The sequence below is a fragment of the Diabrotica virgifera genome, chromosome 1 (genome assembly GCF_917563875.1).
Source record: "Diabrotica virgifera virgifera chromosome 1, PGI_DIABVI_V3a".
Lineage (NCBI taxonomy): Eukaryota > Metazoa > Arthropoda > Insecta > Coleoptera > Chrysomelidae > Diabrotica > Diabrotica virgifera.
In genome coordinates, this window is record NC_065443.1 from 52,360,499 (window position 1) to 52,377,573 (window position 17,075).

At 33.8% G+C, this 17,075-nt stretch overlaps 1 protein-coding gene across 1 annotated transcript in view; it reads left to right on the forward strand.

Annotated features, from left to right (window-relative positions):
* Positions 1-17,075, forward strand: part of LOC114325530 (transcription termination factor 5, mitochondrial) — a 63,714-nt gene that overhangs the window by 32,066 nt on the left and 14,573 nt on the right. Inside the window, exon 5 of the mRNA XM_050654493.1 lies at positions 2,984-3,209. Coding sequence (XP_050510450.1) covers positions 2,984-3,209 — 226 coding nt within the window. The remainder of the gene's footprint in view (positions 1-2,983; positions 3,210-17,075) is intronic.

A 17,075-nucleotide genomic window follows, 5' to 3' on the forward strand; every position in this document is an offset into this window, starting at 1 on the left:
GAATATAGGTCGACCTGCACCCATCTGCTTTTAGGATGAAATTTGTTTTTATTAAATTTCATACATAGACAAATATTTCTAGCATGGGTTGCCTATCAAAATCGTGTCATAGCTATCCTTAAGGAAGGGGGGCCGTAGGGGTTGAAATCAATATTTCAAGCACATTTTTATTGAAAGTATGGTAGAATTACTTTATTTTTAAATTAAATATGCATATTCAGTACAATTCATAGATTATTTAAGAAAAAAATTAAGGAAAAATATTGAAAAATAAAGAAATTGAAAAAATCTAACACATTCGTCAAAGAAAAGCGTGGCGCGTCTTCATCGAATAAACGGTTTTCGCACCACGCTTTTCTTTAAAGAATGTGTTAGATTTTTTCAATTTTTTTTTATTTTTTGCTTTTTAGTTGATTTTTTTATAATATGTTTAATTTTAGTCACTCGTAACTAAAGAAAAGCATTTCTCAAAAATATTTTTTTCATATTTTTTTATTTTTTACTTTTTGGTCTTACACTTTTCAAACATTAAAATATATCGTCATGTTTATTAAAATATGTATAAAACATATGATCTACAACCTTGAAAAGTAGTCAGAATCGGCAAAAAATTTGAAACTTTATTGTTTATTTATGAAGCATAACGTAAAAAATTAACGTAAAAAGTGAATTTATGTATAGTTCATATAATTAGCTACAATCTGTAAAAGTTTCAAGTTTCTTCATTGTAAAAAACAAGAGAATTTAAGCATTTTCCGTTAAAATCGTTTTTTTATTTAAACAAAAATTAATAAACAAAAAAAAATTTATTGACTATTCGTGTATTGTTCCCGCGAATGCATATGTGTGCAAATTTTTAGTCATTTGCATTGAAGAAAAGGCAGTCAGATTAACGTCCAAAGATTTGACCCAAACGATTGAACTAAAGAAAAGCGTTTAATTAATTAATACGACAAAACGAATTCTAATGTTAATTGTAGCACAAAACGTCTCTACCGGTGGTTTTTCTAAGACTACGATAAAAACACGAATTTTTTGAATTCGAGTTTTGGTTGAAGTTTTGTTTCGTATCGTATTGAAATTTGACACGAATAAACGCCGATTTATATATAAACAAATATATGAGCGTTCAAAATTTGTAACATTATTGTTTATTTGTGAAACATAACGTAAACAATTAACGTAAAAAGTGAAATTATGTATAGTTTATATCATTAGCTACAATCCGTAAAAGTTTCAAGTTTCTACATTGTAAAAAACAAGAGAACTTAAGCATTTTCCATTAAAATCGTTTTTTTATTTAAACAATTAATAAACATATTTTTTTTATTGACTATTCGTGTATTGTTCCCGCGAATGCATATGTCTGCAAATTTTCATTCATTTGCATTGAAGAAAAGTCAGTCAAATTAACGTCTAAAGATTAGATTCAAACTATTGAAGTAAAGAAAAGCGTTTAATAAGCCAACTGTGGCAAATTTTTACAGACACTTCAAAAAACAACGCATTTTGCGGTGGATATCAGAACTTATCATTGGCTCATAGTAAACAAAAAATTTAAAAAAATTTTATTAGCTTATGAGTTTTTCGAGGTAACACTGTAGAGTTTTTTAGTTTTATCGAATTTTGACTTTTTTATATCACTCAGAAGTCAAAACAACGAATTTTTTTTGCAAAAAGGGTGAAAATGAACATATTTATTATTGTTAAACAAATAATATCTCGACAGCGTTACCTCAACGTATGCCTAAAGAAAATATATACAAAATTCTAGGTAGGTTGGTCAAGTAGTTTTTGAGTTACAATGTCTACAGCTGTTGCAAAAAGCAGTTTTGAGAAAAACGCGTTTAAAGTATTGTCAACTTTTATTTTCAATTTATTTTTTGTCTGTCAAATCATAAAGTGATGCATCCGGAATATGTTTTTGAATCGCGGAGTAATTTACAAAAGAAAATGAGAACAGCTATTGACCGTTTCTCACTACGCTCAAGCGCGCTGGCGCGAACTTGCTGCAAAGCGAGTCGAAGGTAGAATATCCCTACCTAAAATTTGCCACCGTTGGCTTATTTTTCAATATTTTTCCTTGATTGTTTTCTTGAATAATCTATGAATTGTACTGAATATGCCTATTTAATTTAAAAATAAAATAATTCTGCCATACTTAAAAAAAATGTGCTTGGAATATTGTTTTGAACACGATTATGACACGATTTTGATAGGCAACCCATGCTAGAAATATTTGTCTATGTATGAAATTTAATAAAAAAGAAATAAAAATGTATACCATTTTTATTCAGTTGCAATGCGAAGGCAAAACAATCTTACTTTTCAATTAGAATACGGAGTGCAGTCCAGTCCCTTGAATAGCGATTTTCGGCTCTTATTGGAGCCTCATCGGAAAGAACGTAGGCACTGTTCTCCATATTTTAACTGATTCGCATCGAGAGCTTTTCCCACCCATTGCAACCGAAGTGATGATAGTAGGTGGCTAGCGCCATCTGGCATTGAAAGACGAAGTAGTTTTCAATCCTAATAGTAAATTATTAATATTGAAAATATTAAAAATATTACTAAAAGATTTTTAAATTGAAAACTTATTGGTACACTTTCCTGGTGTACCAGTAAGTTTTCAATTTAAAAATCTTTTAGTAATATTTTTAATATTTTCAATATTAATAATTTACTATTAGGATTGAAAACTACTTCGTCTAAAAAAAAATGTTTCATCCGGAAACAGATGGGTGCAGATCGACTTATATTCGGATCTTAGTTAAGTCTAGCCTTTTGGCAGATCTTTTAATTAATTATTTATCTTTTCCTCTTCCTACTTGTAAAATGTTTTAACCATTTATTCCTAAATGTTTTATCTCCTTCCAGCACAGCATCTTTTGCCTTCATTTATAATTTTTACCAGTCATGTTGGTTCTATCTTGATATTGATTCAGCCTCTATTTTAGCTAATGTTCTCTTTTTATATTTTCAGGAGTTTGATATACCAGATGAGACAATAAGGAAACGACCGAACGTTTTTCATCTATCGCCCGAAACTGTAAAAGTTAGACTTCAGGAAATCGAAAGAGATCCCGATCTTAAAATTCTACTAACTCACCCAAATGTGCTTTCTTTAATAATTCATCATCATAGGGCTAAAACTAGACTATCATTTTTACAACAAATGCAGTTACGATGCGTTCCATTAACAATATTAAGTAAGTAATTTACACTTTGTAATTAACTTCTTTTGCGAAGCAAAAAAGCAATAAAAAGATATCCTGTGTTGAGTATTTAGACATTTTTTAGCAGAAAATGATGATTAAGTACGAAAAGTTACTAGCATCCGCTAGGAAAAATATTTCGATTCGGATTTTTTGCACAATCTTGCTCAAAAAGGACCCCTTTTAACAAATTTGCATGTTCCCAGGACCAAAAGTGGGTCAAAAATTTTTTAAACGTTTTTTTTTTGTTTTTTTTTCCTGAAATAATTTCTTTTGCATGGAACAAAGTTTTTTTAGGTTTTTTGAATCATTCCAAACAGAAAAGGTCCTTAGTGACTTTTCTCTACAGTTGATAGTTTTTGACATAAAAGCGATTAAAAATTGAAAAGTTGCGAAATTGGCCATTTTTAACCTTCAAAAACTATGTGAAAAACTTAAAATTTTAATGTTGCCAAGGTAGGTAGATATTCTTTAAACATCGATTGATGAAATCCCTAAAGCCTGGGTTTCCTCGAAAGCGGCATCGACAAACAGCGACCGTAGCACTGCGATGAATTACGTCAGATTACGGTGAAAAATTCAAGTTTCTTCACTGGGGCAATGGAATGTGCAAGCTCAGCAAGCGGTGGCTTCCAACGCATCCTTGGAAACCACCGCTATTATTTTGCATGGTACAGTTTTTTATGACGTCATTCATCGCAGTGTTACGATCGCAGGTTGTCGGCACCGCTCTCGAGGAAACCAGCGCTTAAGAGATTTTGCAATACAGCATTCAAAACTCCTTTGTTTTTTAATTTCTAATCACGCGTGCGCGACACTATTTTCCACCGTTGCATGTGTATACAGTATGGTGCAAATGAAAGGAATAAATTCGTTATTTCGTAAACCGGCGACTTTAAGGAAAAAACCCGAAACAGGTCGATTTTTATTTTTAAGTTATGATACTGTGGCATATATGGTATACTAGTGACTTCATCCGTCTGGGCGTGATGACGTAATCGATGATTTTTTTTAAATGAGAATAAGGGTCGTGGGGTAGCTCATTTGAAAGGTTCTTCAATTCTCTATTCAGTAATGTAAACATTTACATAATTATTTATACAGGGTGTCCAAAAATTTTTTATTAAATTAAATTATTTGACAAAAAAAGAAGTAGAAGGACACCCTGTATAAATAATTATATAAATGTTTATATTACGGAATAGAGAATTGAAGAACGTTATATATGCCGCAACATCATAACTTAAAAATAATCATCGACCTGTTTCGGGATTTTTCCTTAAAGTCGCCGGTTTACGAAATAACGAATTTATTCCTACCATTTCACACTGGTTCCAAATGCCGAAAACGTGGCCATGAACCTTTAAAAGCGTATATTGTTTATACATTTTGGAATTACTTTCGTTCTTAAGGGTTTTTGGCATCGCTGATTACGAATCTGGCATTATTTTTTCTGAAAAACAAAATGGCGGATCCAACATGGCGGAAAGAAATTAAAAATATCAATCAAAAAGGAAATTTTTTTTGTCAAATTTGGTAGGTTAAGGTCGCTGATTACAAATCTAACAATACTTTTTTTTTAAACAAAATGGCGGATCCAATATGGACGAAAGAAATTCGAAAATGTTATTTTAGCCGCATTTTTGTTTAAAATGTTATAAGGGACTTTTAAAACTGCTGATTACCAATAGATTTAATTTATGAAGTACAATATTCAGAACCTATTACTTATGTACAACTGCCCATACATACCCAACAATCGCCAGAATCATGTAATATGCGTCATTTCCCACTTTTGCATTCAAGCAACTGCCAGCAATGCATAGGCAGTCATAGGCAGCTAAACCAAAGTGATTCTGTATCTCCTTACTATATATTTTAAGAATAATAAACATTAGTCGCAGAATTATGCAGAATTTTGTACTTTTTGAATGCATCTTTAAAAAATTTTAATTATTTCAAGTATATTTTCACTATTTATGAATTAACTAATTTAAGGTATTTATTATTAATAAATGTTGATTTAAGTTACATCTTACATTACTACATATTAAAAAAAGAAGAATCTGTTTTACAGCGATAAAATTGATAAACTCCAAAACGTTTTACAGCGTTTTCAATAGGGCTTTTCATTCACAGTCATTTGTTTCGAGCTTCTGTCATGTGTCACATAATATTAACATATCTACGACATACGTTATTAGTATATACAATAATACAAACCAAAGACGTATGACGTATATGTATTAATATTATGTGACACATGACAGAAGCTCGAAACAAATGACAATCGATGAAAAGCCCTATATGCGCGTTCTTTTTAAATTTCTCTGTCGGCCAAAATAACCCCGGACATAGCCCACTTGTTCCTGAGATGTGAACCAGAATATATCCAGTCTGATCCTCATACCTGCGTATTAGGACTCTACAATAGTATGAGAAAACCACTGTAAACATGAAAATCCCTAAATAGGGACTCCTTTTTTAGCCTCATGACCACGTTTTCAGCATTTGGAACCACTGTGCATTTGCACCATACTGTCGGTGGAAAATAGTGTCGCGCACGCTTGATTAGCAATTAAAAAATAAAGGAGTTTTGAATATTGTATTGCAAAAAACTCTTCGGGATTTCATCAATCGATGTTTAAAGAATATCTACCTACCTTGGCAACATTCAAATTTTCAGTTTTTCACATAGTTTTTCAGGGTTAAAAATGGCCAATTTCGCAATTTTTCAATTTTTAATCGCTTATATGTCAAAATCTATCAACTTTAGAGAAATGTCACTAATAACCTTTTCTGTTTGAAATGATCCAAAAAAACCTATAAAACTTTGTTCCATGCAAAAAAAAATAATTTTAGGAAAAAAACAAAAAAAAAAAACGTTTAAAAAATTTTTGACCCACTTTTGGTCCTGGCAACATGCAAATTTGTTAAAAGGGGTCCTTTTTGAGTAAGATTGTGCAAAAAATCCGAATCGGAATATTTTTCCTAGCGGACGCGCAGTGGCTTTCTGGACTATGTCTAAATACTGCTAACGAAGCTTCATCTAACTTAGAGATAGTTAGGGTATCAATATAACATGCCATTCTGCTTCAGTGTGTAAACCTTTTTGACAACTAAACTTCTCAGTAATATATAAATTTCTGTATTTTTGGTGCTTGGTGATGGTTGGAAATACCATAACAAACCGAGAAGGTATCGCAGCGGTGTGGAAATAATATTGCGAAATACTATTCTCTAACAACGACCTAGAGAATGATACATTGAAAAATAGTTAAGAAAAAAAAACACAAATAATACTGAAATCTGAAATTTAGGCGGTAATAAAAAAGCTAAAATTCAGAAAAGCAGAAGAGGAAGACGGCATAACAGCTGAGACACTCAAAGAAATAGGGAAGGTAGGGATTGAAGTAATGCTTAAAAATTGTAGTCAAATCTGGAACACCGGAAAGTGGCCAAATGACTGGAGAAAACGGGCACCCCAAAAATGGGTAATTTTTGATGTCTTGTATCTCCTAAACCTGTTGTCCCATTTAAGTAATTTGTTTAATATTACAATTATTATTCTTTTACAATATCGCAGGTTACAGGTTAATTTTCATTATATACGTACGGTGTACGAATCAAACTGTGTTTTTTCTTAACGTTCTCAATACCCTGTGAAATATTCTAGCATTTATAAAATACTGAAATTAAAACCCAACTATATCCTCAGGTTTTCTTAACATTCTGTTTTTTGATTCATTCGCTTATGTTGGATAATAAAAAAGTTAGGCATTTTAACAACTAGCCATGTTCTTCACCAGTACAGGGTGTTTCTAAATAAATGCGACAAACTTTAAGGGGTAATTCTGCATTAAAAAATAATGAAAGTTTGCTTTATAATCGTATGTCCGCAAATGCTTCGTGTCCGAGATACAAGATGTTGAATTTTTTCTTAAAAACTGACGATTTATTTATTGCTTTAAAACCGGTTGAGATATGCAAATGAAATTTGGTGGATTTTAAGACGTAGTTATTGCACATTTTTTGACATACAATTAAGGATTTTATATTCACCATTGGCGTGCATAGGTGCAATGGTGAATATAAAATTCTTAATTGCATGCCAAAAAATGCGCAATAACTAGCTCTTAGAAACCACCAAATTTCATTTGCATATCTCAATAGGTTTTAGGGCAATAAATAAATGGTCAGTTTGTAAGAAAAACTTCAACATCCCGTATCTCGGAAACGAATTACCCCTTAAAGTTTGTCGCACTTATTTAGAAATACCCTGTACTGATGAAGAACATGGCTCAGAGCCGGATTTAACGCAGTGGGGGCCCCTGGGCAGAATTGGTGTGGGGCCCTACCTCCTACCATTAAACAAGTTGTTGTTATGACTATGGTATGGTTAAAGTCCGGATACTTTTCGAGATTTTTTAACTGAAAATGCCTTGATTATGTCGGGCATGTCTAGTTGCTCTAAGGCATTGTGTTCAATGCTCATTATAAAGAGATGGTTCAAACGCTCTTAGCCTATCATAGACCGAAGTCGATTTTTAATTAACTTTAATTTTTAGAATGATCTCTCTCCACTGCAGTTAGTTACCATCAGAACTAAATATAAACGAAGTGTCACTACAACGTTTGGAACCGCATCATTCACATTTTTCTCTTTTAACCCGATGAGCCGATTTCTTCTTTAAATGAATTGAAAAATTCTACAAATTGTACTAGTTCGACACCTAGTTTTTTATCTAAATCATTGCTATAATTGTCGGTAAGCTTCAGTGAGTGAGCTTTAATTTCATTGGAAGTTTAATTTTCCAAATAATTTAAAAATGCAAAATTAGAATGAATGGATTCATATGCCGAAAGCCTATGACTTAAAGAGGAAATGAAGTGATCTATAACAGCTATAAAATTTTGAGTCCTAAATTTCTCTGTTGTCATTTCAGTCTCTGAAATATTCCTTAAAAGAATATAAATTTTTTAATTGATTTAAGTGCCGCCACTCCTGAATTAAGGTCAATATTTGGATCTTGGAGAATACGACTTGTGCTGTTTGTCCTCTCTAAGATTTCATTCCAAAATATTGCATATATCCCTGTTTTCAGTAAACACACTCGATTATACAAACCATTTGTATCGCTACGAGTTTCAAATTGTTGCCCATCGTCTTTTGAAATTTTGGATAATACTCCTTTAATCTGATTATAACCTTTAACTAGTTCTTTTGCGGTATCACTTCTAGACGACCATCTAGTAGTATTTACTCTTTTTTAGGAACAATAATATTTCTGCCATGGCCGGCGTTGCTCTCGCTTAAAGACGTTTTTAAACATTGGATTAACAAGTTGTATCTATATGTAGAGGAAGTGAAAAATACATAGGGTTCATACAGTCCTTAAAAAAATCAAAGAATTCTATGGCAGCAGGACAACACTTGGCTGCAGCTTTAGCAACTAAATTTAGAGAGTGGGCGACACATGGAATCTACAACGCCAAAATATTGTGTTATCTAAATTTTAGCTGAACACCATTGTATTTTCTACTCATAACTGACGCATTGTCGTAGGACTGTCCCCTGCAGCTTTTCAAATCGATATCATCTTCTTGCAAGAATGTCTTAAATATATCTTCTGCTTTATGACCGTAATTTGCCAAAAATACATTTTTAATAGGAGAGAAACCTTCCACATAACGAAATATTACAGTTAGTTGATTGACAAAAATTATTCTATGTGAATAACGTGCTGATTTTTTTAAGTTTGGGGCTTTGTGGGGCCCACAAAATGTGGGGGCCACGGGCAGCTGCTCAGCTTGCCCCTCCTTAAATCCGGCCCTGACATGGCTAGTTGTTAAAATACCTAACTTTTTTATTATCCAACATAAGCGAATGAATCCAAAAACAGAATGTTAAGAAAACCTGAGGCTATATATAGTTGGGTTTTAATTTCAGTATTTTATAAATGCTAGAATATTCCACAGGGTGTTGAGAACGTTAAGAAAAAAACATAGTTTGATTCGTACACCCGGTATATAATGAAGATTTACCTGTTTAGCAACAATATTATTACAGCGATATTGTTAAAGAATAAGGCTATAACATATTAAAAAAATTACTTTAACATATTAAAAAAATTACATCATCAATGAAATATTAAAATCAATTCTCTACCACAAATTCCCCAAGAACAATGCAGATTCGTCCCAGGTAAAGGAACAACATAACACATTTTTAATATTCGTCAAATTATAGAAAAATTTCGATAGTTTACAATATAGTAACATTTAGTAGTCTAGTAATATAGAAACATTTGTGCTTTGTTGACTATTCACAAGGTCTGCGATAACGTAAAATGGGATAAAATGTGGCATATACTTAGAGAAATGGGTACGCCAGAACATCTAATCTATTTACTACAAGGAACTGTATGTAAATAATATCGCTAACGTAAGAGTTAATAATGTGGTTTCGAAAAACTTTAAGGTACTAAGTATAGTCTAACAGATTTAAATGAAACCCTCAAGGTCACTGGCACTGCATCAACTAACGTCTGTCGTGTCTTCTCTTCGCCGTTGCAGATAAATGGGTTTTATTGTACGCTTTAGAAGACCAAAAATAATTATTTTTTTCAATATTTTTTTTCTCTGAACCTTTATTAAAAATTAACATAAAACTTTTTTTACATATTAATATCTACTCTTAGAGAGTACGAAAAATGTATCTTTTTTCATTTATGCACGTACACTAATATTGTAGAGTGCGCAAAATTCGAGGCCTCGAAAAATGATGGCGGACAGTTAATCTCAGGATTGGGATATCTGAAACAAAAAAATCGTACTGCATTTGAAAAAGGAAGGTTCCTTACGTGACAATTTACCACAATTTGACCAATAAATAAAAAATAAATATTTTTATCCATGAAAAACTGAAAAAAAAATCAAGCGATTTTTTCACAAAATTTTTTAAAATTTCCGTAAAATCTTTTTTTGCGGAATTTTTCACTAACGGTGGTAAATTGTCACGTAAGAAACTTTCCTTTTTCAAATGCCGTACGTTTTTTTTGTTTCAGAGATCCCAATCTTGAGATTAACTGTTCGCCATCGGAACTACTTTTTTTCGAGGCCTCGACTTTGGCGCCCTCTACAATATTAGTGTACGTGTATAACTGAAAAAGATATATTTTTTGTATTCTCTAAGAGTTAGACATTGACAAAAGTTTTATGTTCATTTTTAATAAAGGTTCTGAGAAAAAAATCTTGAAAAAATGCTTATTTTTGGTCTTCTAAAGTGTACTAGTATCTTAAATTGAAATCTGGAGTTCAGCAGGGATGTGAACACATTATGCGTCAAGTTTTTGAGGAAGGTGGGGCAACTATAGGAAGAAGAAAAATCAAAAACCTACGTTATGCTGATGACACTGTTATATTGCGTCTTCACCAAAAGAACTCGAACAAATTATGAACAAGCTGGGCACGGTGAGTACGGAATATGGATTGAAAATAAATATACAGAAAACCAAAGTAACGATCATCTACAGCATCAGAAACAAGCAAACAGAGATAAGAAACATGTCGGGTTACGAAGTGGTCAGACAATTTAATTACTTAGGCTCCGTTATCATTAAGGGTGAAGGATGCGAACACGAGATCCGTCGACGCATCACAACGGCCAGATCGGCAACAGTCAAACTCACAAAAATATGGAAGAATACCGAAATTACAAAAAACACAAAATTACGACTTGTTCGAGCATTAATATTTCCTATCGCCACCTACGCTTCAGAAAAATGGATCATCAAAAAAGGCCGATTCAAAGCGTATAATAGCATTTGAAATGTGGGTCTACCGTAGAATGTTGCGCATACAATGGACCGCACATCGCACACTTAATTCAATGCTAGAAGAACTTAACATAAAAACTAGACTCACCACAACTATCAACCAAAACATTCTGAGATATTTTGGACATATAACTAGAAGAAGAGAAGGCATGGAACGAATGGCAGTTGAAGGAAACGTAGCGGGTAAAAGATCCAGAGGAAGATCTTCAGCACGATGGTCTTGGTACGATACTATAAAGAACTTGACTTGTTACTCATTCTCCGAAGCAAAACTACACACACACAAGAGAAAGATAATTGGACAGAAATAGTCAAACAAATTACATGACGCCACTATATCCTTACGAAGGAGAAAATATAGAGGAGGAGGATTCCTGGTGTCTGTATGCCAACAAACAAACAATTCTCGCTACTTATGGAACAACTTCGATTACATTCCTATGCGCACAAGAGTTTTCCACCACTCCGAGAGGCATGACGCCTTGTCTTAATAGAAAGACTTTTCACGCTGGGTCTGCTCTAGTGTAGGATACAGAGGTTTAACCTCGCAAAATGAACACAAGTCCGGTTTTATTTTTTTTCTGGTATATTAAGGGGTGCTTATTATGAGACTAACTTTTTCTTAAAAAATTTCACCCCGGAACCCCCCTTTTCATCCCTTTAAAGGGGGTAATTTGTGGTTTTTGCGAAACGTAGCCCTTCCTGTACGTTTTGCAAAAAATTTACTTAATAGTAAAATGAAGAGGACTGACTATATTTCCTACTATTTATTTCCTGACAGCATATATCTATCGCCCACCGTTTAGAGGGGTGGCGCCGCAAAATTGACAAATTTTTAAAAAAGGTGTTTTTAAAAAAATTATTTTTCCCTAACTGTAATGAAAATTAAGAAGAAACCCTGCGGCAATTAGTCACAAATAAGTGACTGATTTTTTGATATAGGTTTCATTTAAGCACAATTGCAAATTTTTAATTACAGGGTGTTACATTTTAAAAAACCCCTTTTTATACCATCTGAACCGCCTATGTTAGAGTAAAAAAACTTTCAGCTATTATCCATGTACTGGTGTTATTTACAAATTTGTATAATGCATCCCCATATTTTCCCCGGAACCACCCAAAAAAAAAAGGAGAATTAATAAAGAATAAAATATGCATATGTCATAATGTGTAGCAGACAGTGTGTTCTTTTATTTTCCATAAGTACGTTATCAATAAAATGAATAGGTGACGAAAAAAAAAAAACAAAAACTGGAGCCCGCCAAAGCATTTCTGAGGTTTACGGCGCCACTGTGCCGTAACGGTCGCTTATACGAAAAAATGCATAGGACCTTATTTGTAGAGAAAATAATGGTCTTTAATTCTGTATAAGTTTTGTTTTAAAAAGTGCATAGGTAATGAGAAAATCGTAAAAACATGCTCTCCAAGGGTAGTTTCTGCAGTTTATTTTCAAGGATAGGGGTAGTTTCCGCAGGGATGTTGCATTAATCATATATATTTATGAAAAACCCTATTGATGGAGCATATGTCCATATGGGTCAAAAAGGAAAAAAATATATTTTTTTTCAACCCCCCCTATATTTTTTTGCTACAGGGGTTGCATCAAGAAATCGCTTTTGGTGTCCATGCATGGGTAATAAGAACGTGCACAAAATGATATATGAAGCATTTTAATAAAGGGCATGGTGTGTGAAGGATTCCAAGAAAATCACTTTCTTTATTAATTCTCCTTTTTTGGGGGTGGTTCCGGAAAAAAAATGGGGGTGCCCTATAAAAATTTGCAAATAACACCAGTAACTGGATAATCTCTGAAAGTTTTTTACTCTAGCATAGGCGGTTCAGATGGTATAAAAAGGGGTTTTTTAAAATGTAACACCCTGTAATTAAAAAATGGGCAATTGCCCTTAAATGAAACCTATACCAAAAAATCAGCCACTTATTTGTGATTAATTTTCCCAGAGTTTCTTCTTAATTTTCATTACAGTTAGGGAAAAATAATTTTTTTTAAACACCTTTTTTAAAAATTTGTCAACTTTGGGGCACCACCCCCGCTAAACGGTGGGTGATAGACATATGCTGTCGGGAAATAAATAGTAGAAAATATAGTCCTCTTCATTTTACTATTAAGTAAATTACAGGAAGGGCTACGTTTCGCAAAAACCACAAATTACCCCCTTTAAAGGGATGAAAAAGGGGGTTCCGGGGCGAAATTTTTTAAGAAAAAGTTAGTCTCATAATAAGCACCCCTTGATATACCAGAAAAAAAATAAAACCGGGCTTGTGTCCATTTTGCTAGGTTCAACCTCTGTTTCCTACACTACTCGGTTATTCTATGAGATGCGCACAACTGAGTGGAGCTAAGGACAACGACAACTTAACTCCGGATACCAGGTTTTTCATTAGGCTTCCCTTAATATGGGAACTCAGTGTTTCACCAGACATTTACTAGCTTCTTGTGGGAAAATAATGAACCTGGAACAAGCAAACAAGTCAAACTAGGAAGTGAAACAATGTAGCACCAGACATCCGGAAACTTTGGACTGAAACCCGGTGTCCAATATCAAACATTCATTATTCATATTCGATATCGAACAGTATATTTTTATCACCCCGTATATGACATGAACCAATTTGTTATTATATAATTAAATGTACGGGTCTCTAATTTAGTTCACGAATTGTAAACTGTAAACAATAATTCGGGCAATTGCATTATTTAATTTGATGATCAAATATATTTCTTTGTTCTCAATATTTGTAAATATACTCAGCGCGTGGCTTGACACCAATACTAAGTGCCACCGCTGAGAAAGAATACACATTTAGAATCATTCTCAAGAATCAATTCAAGCTGTCAAGATGTAACTTCAAATAGAGTCTTCAACAGTCTTCAACTAAACGCGTACCAGTAACCAGTCAGTGTTCAAAAGTTCTCCCGGGGTAAAAATACCCTAGTGTCGGTTCTATAAATAAATTTCTTTATCGCTATTGGTGTTTCCATCTGAACAACGTTCTCCACTGAGCCCCAGAGGGATTATACATTATACATGGTCCTTATCTAGAAAAAAGGAGATATCGAGGTAGAAACGAGACTCGACAAACCTACAACTACAGTCCACACTAAACGAACCCAGTAGCAGATAGACGACGCTAGGCCCGGGAGAACAGAAGCAGGAGAGCCGGGCAGCTTCCAGATCAGAAACCAGAATCGGGAGAGCCGGACAGCTTCCAGATCAGAGACCAGAAGCAGGAGAGCCGGACAGCTTCCAGATCAGAAACCAGAAGCAGGAGAGCCGGACAGCTTTCAGATCAGAAACCAGAATCGGGAGAGCCGGACAGCTTCCAGATCAGAAACCAGAAGCAGGAGAGCCGGACAGCTTCCAGATCAGAAACCAGAATCGGGAGAGCCGGACAGCTTCCAGATCAGAAACCAGAATCAGGAGAGCCAGGAGAGCCAGAGAGCATCCAGAGCAGAATCTACAACCAGAAGAGCGACTCAACGCTCAAAGAAAAAATAAAAAACCGTAAGTTTTTGAATGAGTTAATATTTTTCCAACTTTTACGTATCGTATACCGAAATACTTTTCATTTAACCCCAAACTATTTAACTTATACATATATACAATATATATTTTTTAGTACATTCTATACAATATTTGTCATTTAAACCCAAACTATTTGTCTTATACATAGATATATATTTTTTGCCTATATAATAATAATAAACGGTATTTATCCCTAAAAATATTTACTACATATTTATTTTATTTAAAAATTTGATAAAGAAAAAACGTATACTTTAATAGGTACATATTGCTTTTGTAGTTCATTCATATGGCATAATTTAATTAAACATCGTAGCCAAGAGGTTTCAATTTATATTTGTGTAACATAATATTATATAACATTCACCTACATTTATAACTGACCTACAGAAAAACTGAGTGTCAGCAAGGTCAAACAGAATAACATTCCCTCATCATTTAAACGTGAATCATAGTAATTGAAAATATAAACAACATTTTAAAAATACAATAAAAACACTTACTACTGGATAAAAGTAGGTGAATTTTAACATGGAAGCTGTACACAGTAAGCAGGTGGAGATCGGATCAGAGATTTGTAAACAAGTATCGTCTCTTAAGAGGGACCCTGGATCTCGCAAGAATCAACAATATATTAAAGAGCGTCAGGATAGGTTGGAGGATTATTGAACAAGATTTGTGCATAACCACGAGAAATTACTAGAGAGTGGAGTAACGAAAGACAAATACTTCGAAACAAAATACTACGATCAGGTCTTTAAGACATATATTGAGGGAAAAACCCTATTGGAAGAATATGGAAGAAACTTGAAAAGAGGAAAGACAACAAAAGTAAAGGAGATACAGATAAGAAAACAAAAAATCGAGGAATTATTACAAGAATATGAACAAGACTTGCAGTACGATGAAGAACTGCAAGCAGAGTTAAAAGAACACATGGAGAAAATAAATACACTCGTCATCGAAGCAACAGTAAATGAGGAGCTAGACGTTTTAGACAGTGAAGAAGTAGAGAGAATAAATCAGCTAAGGAGGAAGGTCAGGGAAACTGTAAAGAACATACGGCCTGGTATGCAACGGCCAAACAGCACACAGAGCAGAGATGGTGTGACATTACCGCAGGTAAAAATCCCTGTGTATGAAGGAAGATATGAAACGTGGAGAACTTTCCACGATCTGTTTACTAAAGTAATACATGAAAACGACCAATTGTCGAACGCAGAAAAAATGCAGTACCTAAAAACTCAAGTAAGAGGGGAAGCCAACAGAATGATACAACACTTACACATATCCGAGGCCAACTACGAAGTGGCATGGTTAAAGGAAAGATATGAAAACCCGAGGATGATATTGTTTAAACTATTCTTTTTCTCATGATCATCTTTCAGTGCGTCACAGTTTTTCGATTTCTCTCTAACGCATTAAATTGTATGTGACAGAAAAAAAGGCACGTCTGGGAATACTTCGGTAATTATTCTAGTTCGGTGATTATTCTAGTTGTCGATAGATGGCGCCATAATCAAAAAAGAATTATTTATTAAATAAAATAATAATATTATCAATATAATCTGTACAATTTATAAGACTATACAAATGAAAGAAAATACCATTTTATAAATGCAATAGACACAATTGATTTGGTTTTATTCCAAATTGAAAAAAAAAATTTGACAACTGTCAGATTTAACTAAAATGTCACGTTAGAATAAATGTCATAAATATGTTTTATCACGGACTTACCTTTTTTTCTATAATTTGTGACGCACTGAAAAATGTTCATGAAAAGGAGAATAATAGACAGGATGCTACTAGCGCAGGAAGTAAAGAAATCTTCTGCTAGAGCACTGAAATCACTACATGACACCTTCCATGAGTGTCTGGAAGCCATAGGAGGATTAGGAACAGACACGGAAGCGTGGAGCCCATTGATAGCGCGAATTAGCATAACAAAATGGGACAATGAGACAAGGAGGCTATACGACGTACAAATCAACACAAACATTCTTACAGCGACGATTCCAAACACTGGAACTGCTGGAGTCAGAAAAGATACAAGAGAAGCAATGAGGATCGGGTAAGAAAACAAGAATGAGTTGCGTGATGTGCAACGGAGATCACGGAGTACCATACTGCAGAGAATTTCAGGAACTCAATGTAAGAGACCGGAACAGGATAATACGAGAAAAAGAATGGTGTGCGAATTGCCTAGCACATAAGAAGGAGAAACAATGTTTTTCACAGATGAGGTGCAGACAATGTGGCGGAGACCACCACAAAATGTTGCATTATGAAAAAGGAAACACAGGCAACAGAAGAATCACAAATGAAACAAAAGGAGAACAAAAACAAGAAAGAAATGGAAGAGAATCGAACAGTAGAAGAAACGGGTACCAATCGGACAGGTACAGAGGAGGAAATAATTATTCCAACAACGCCAGAGAACAAAATAACGGAAGACGAGAAAACACGCAAGAGAA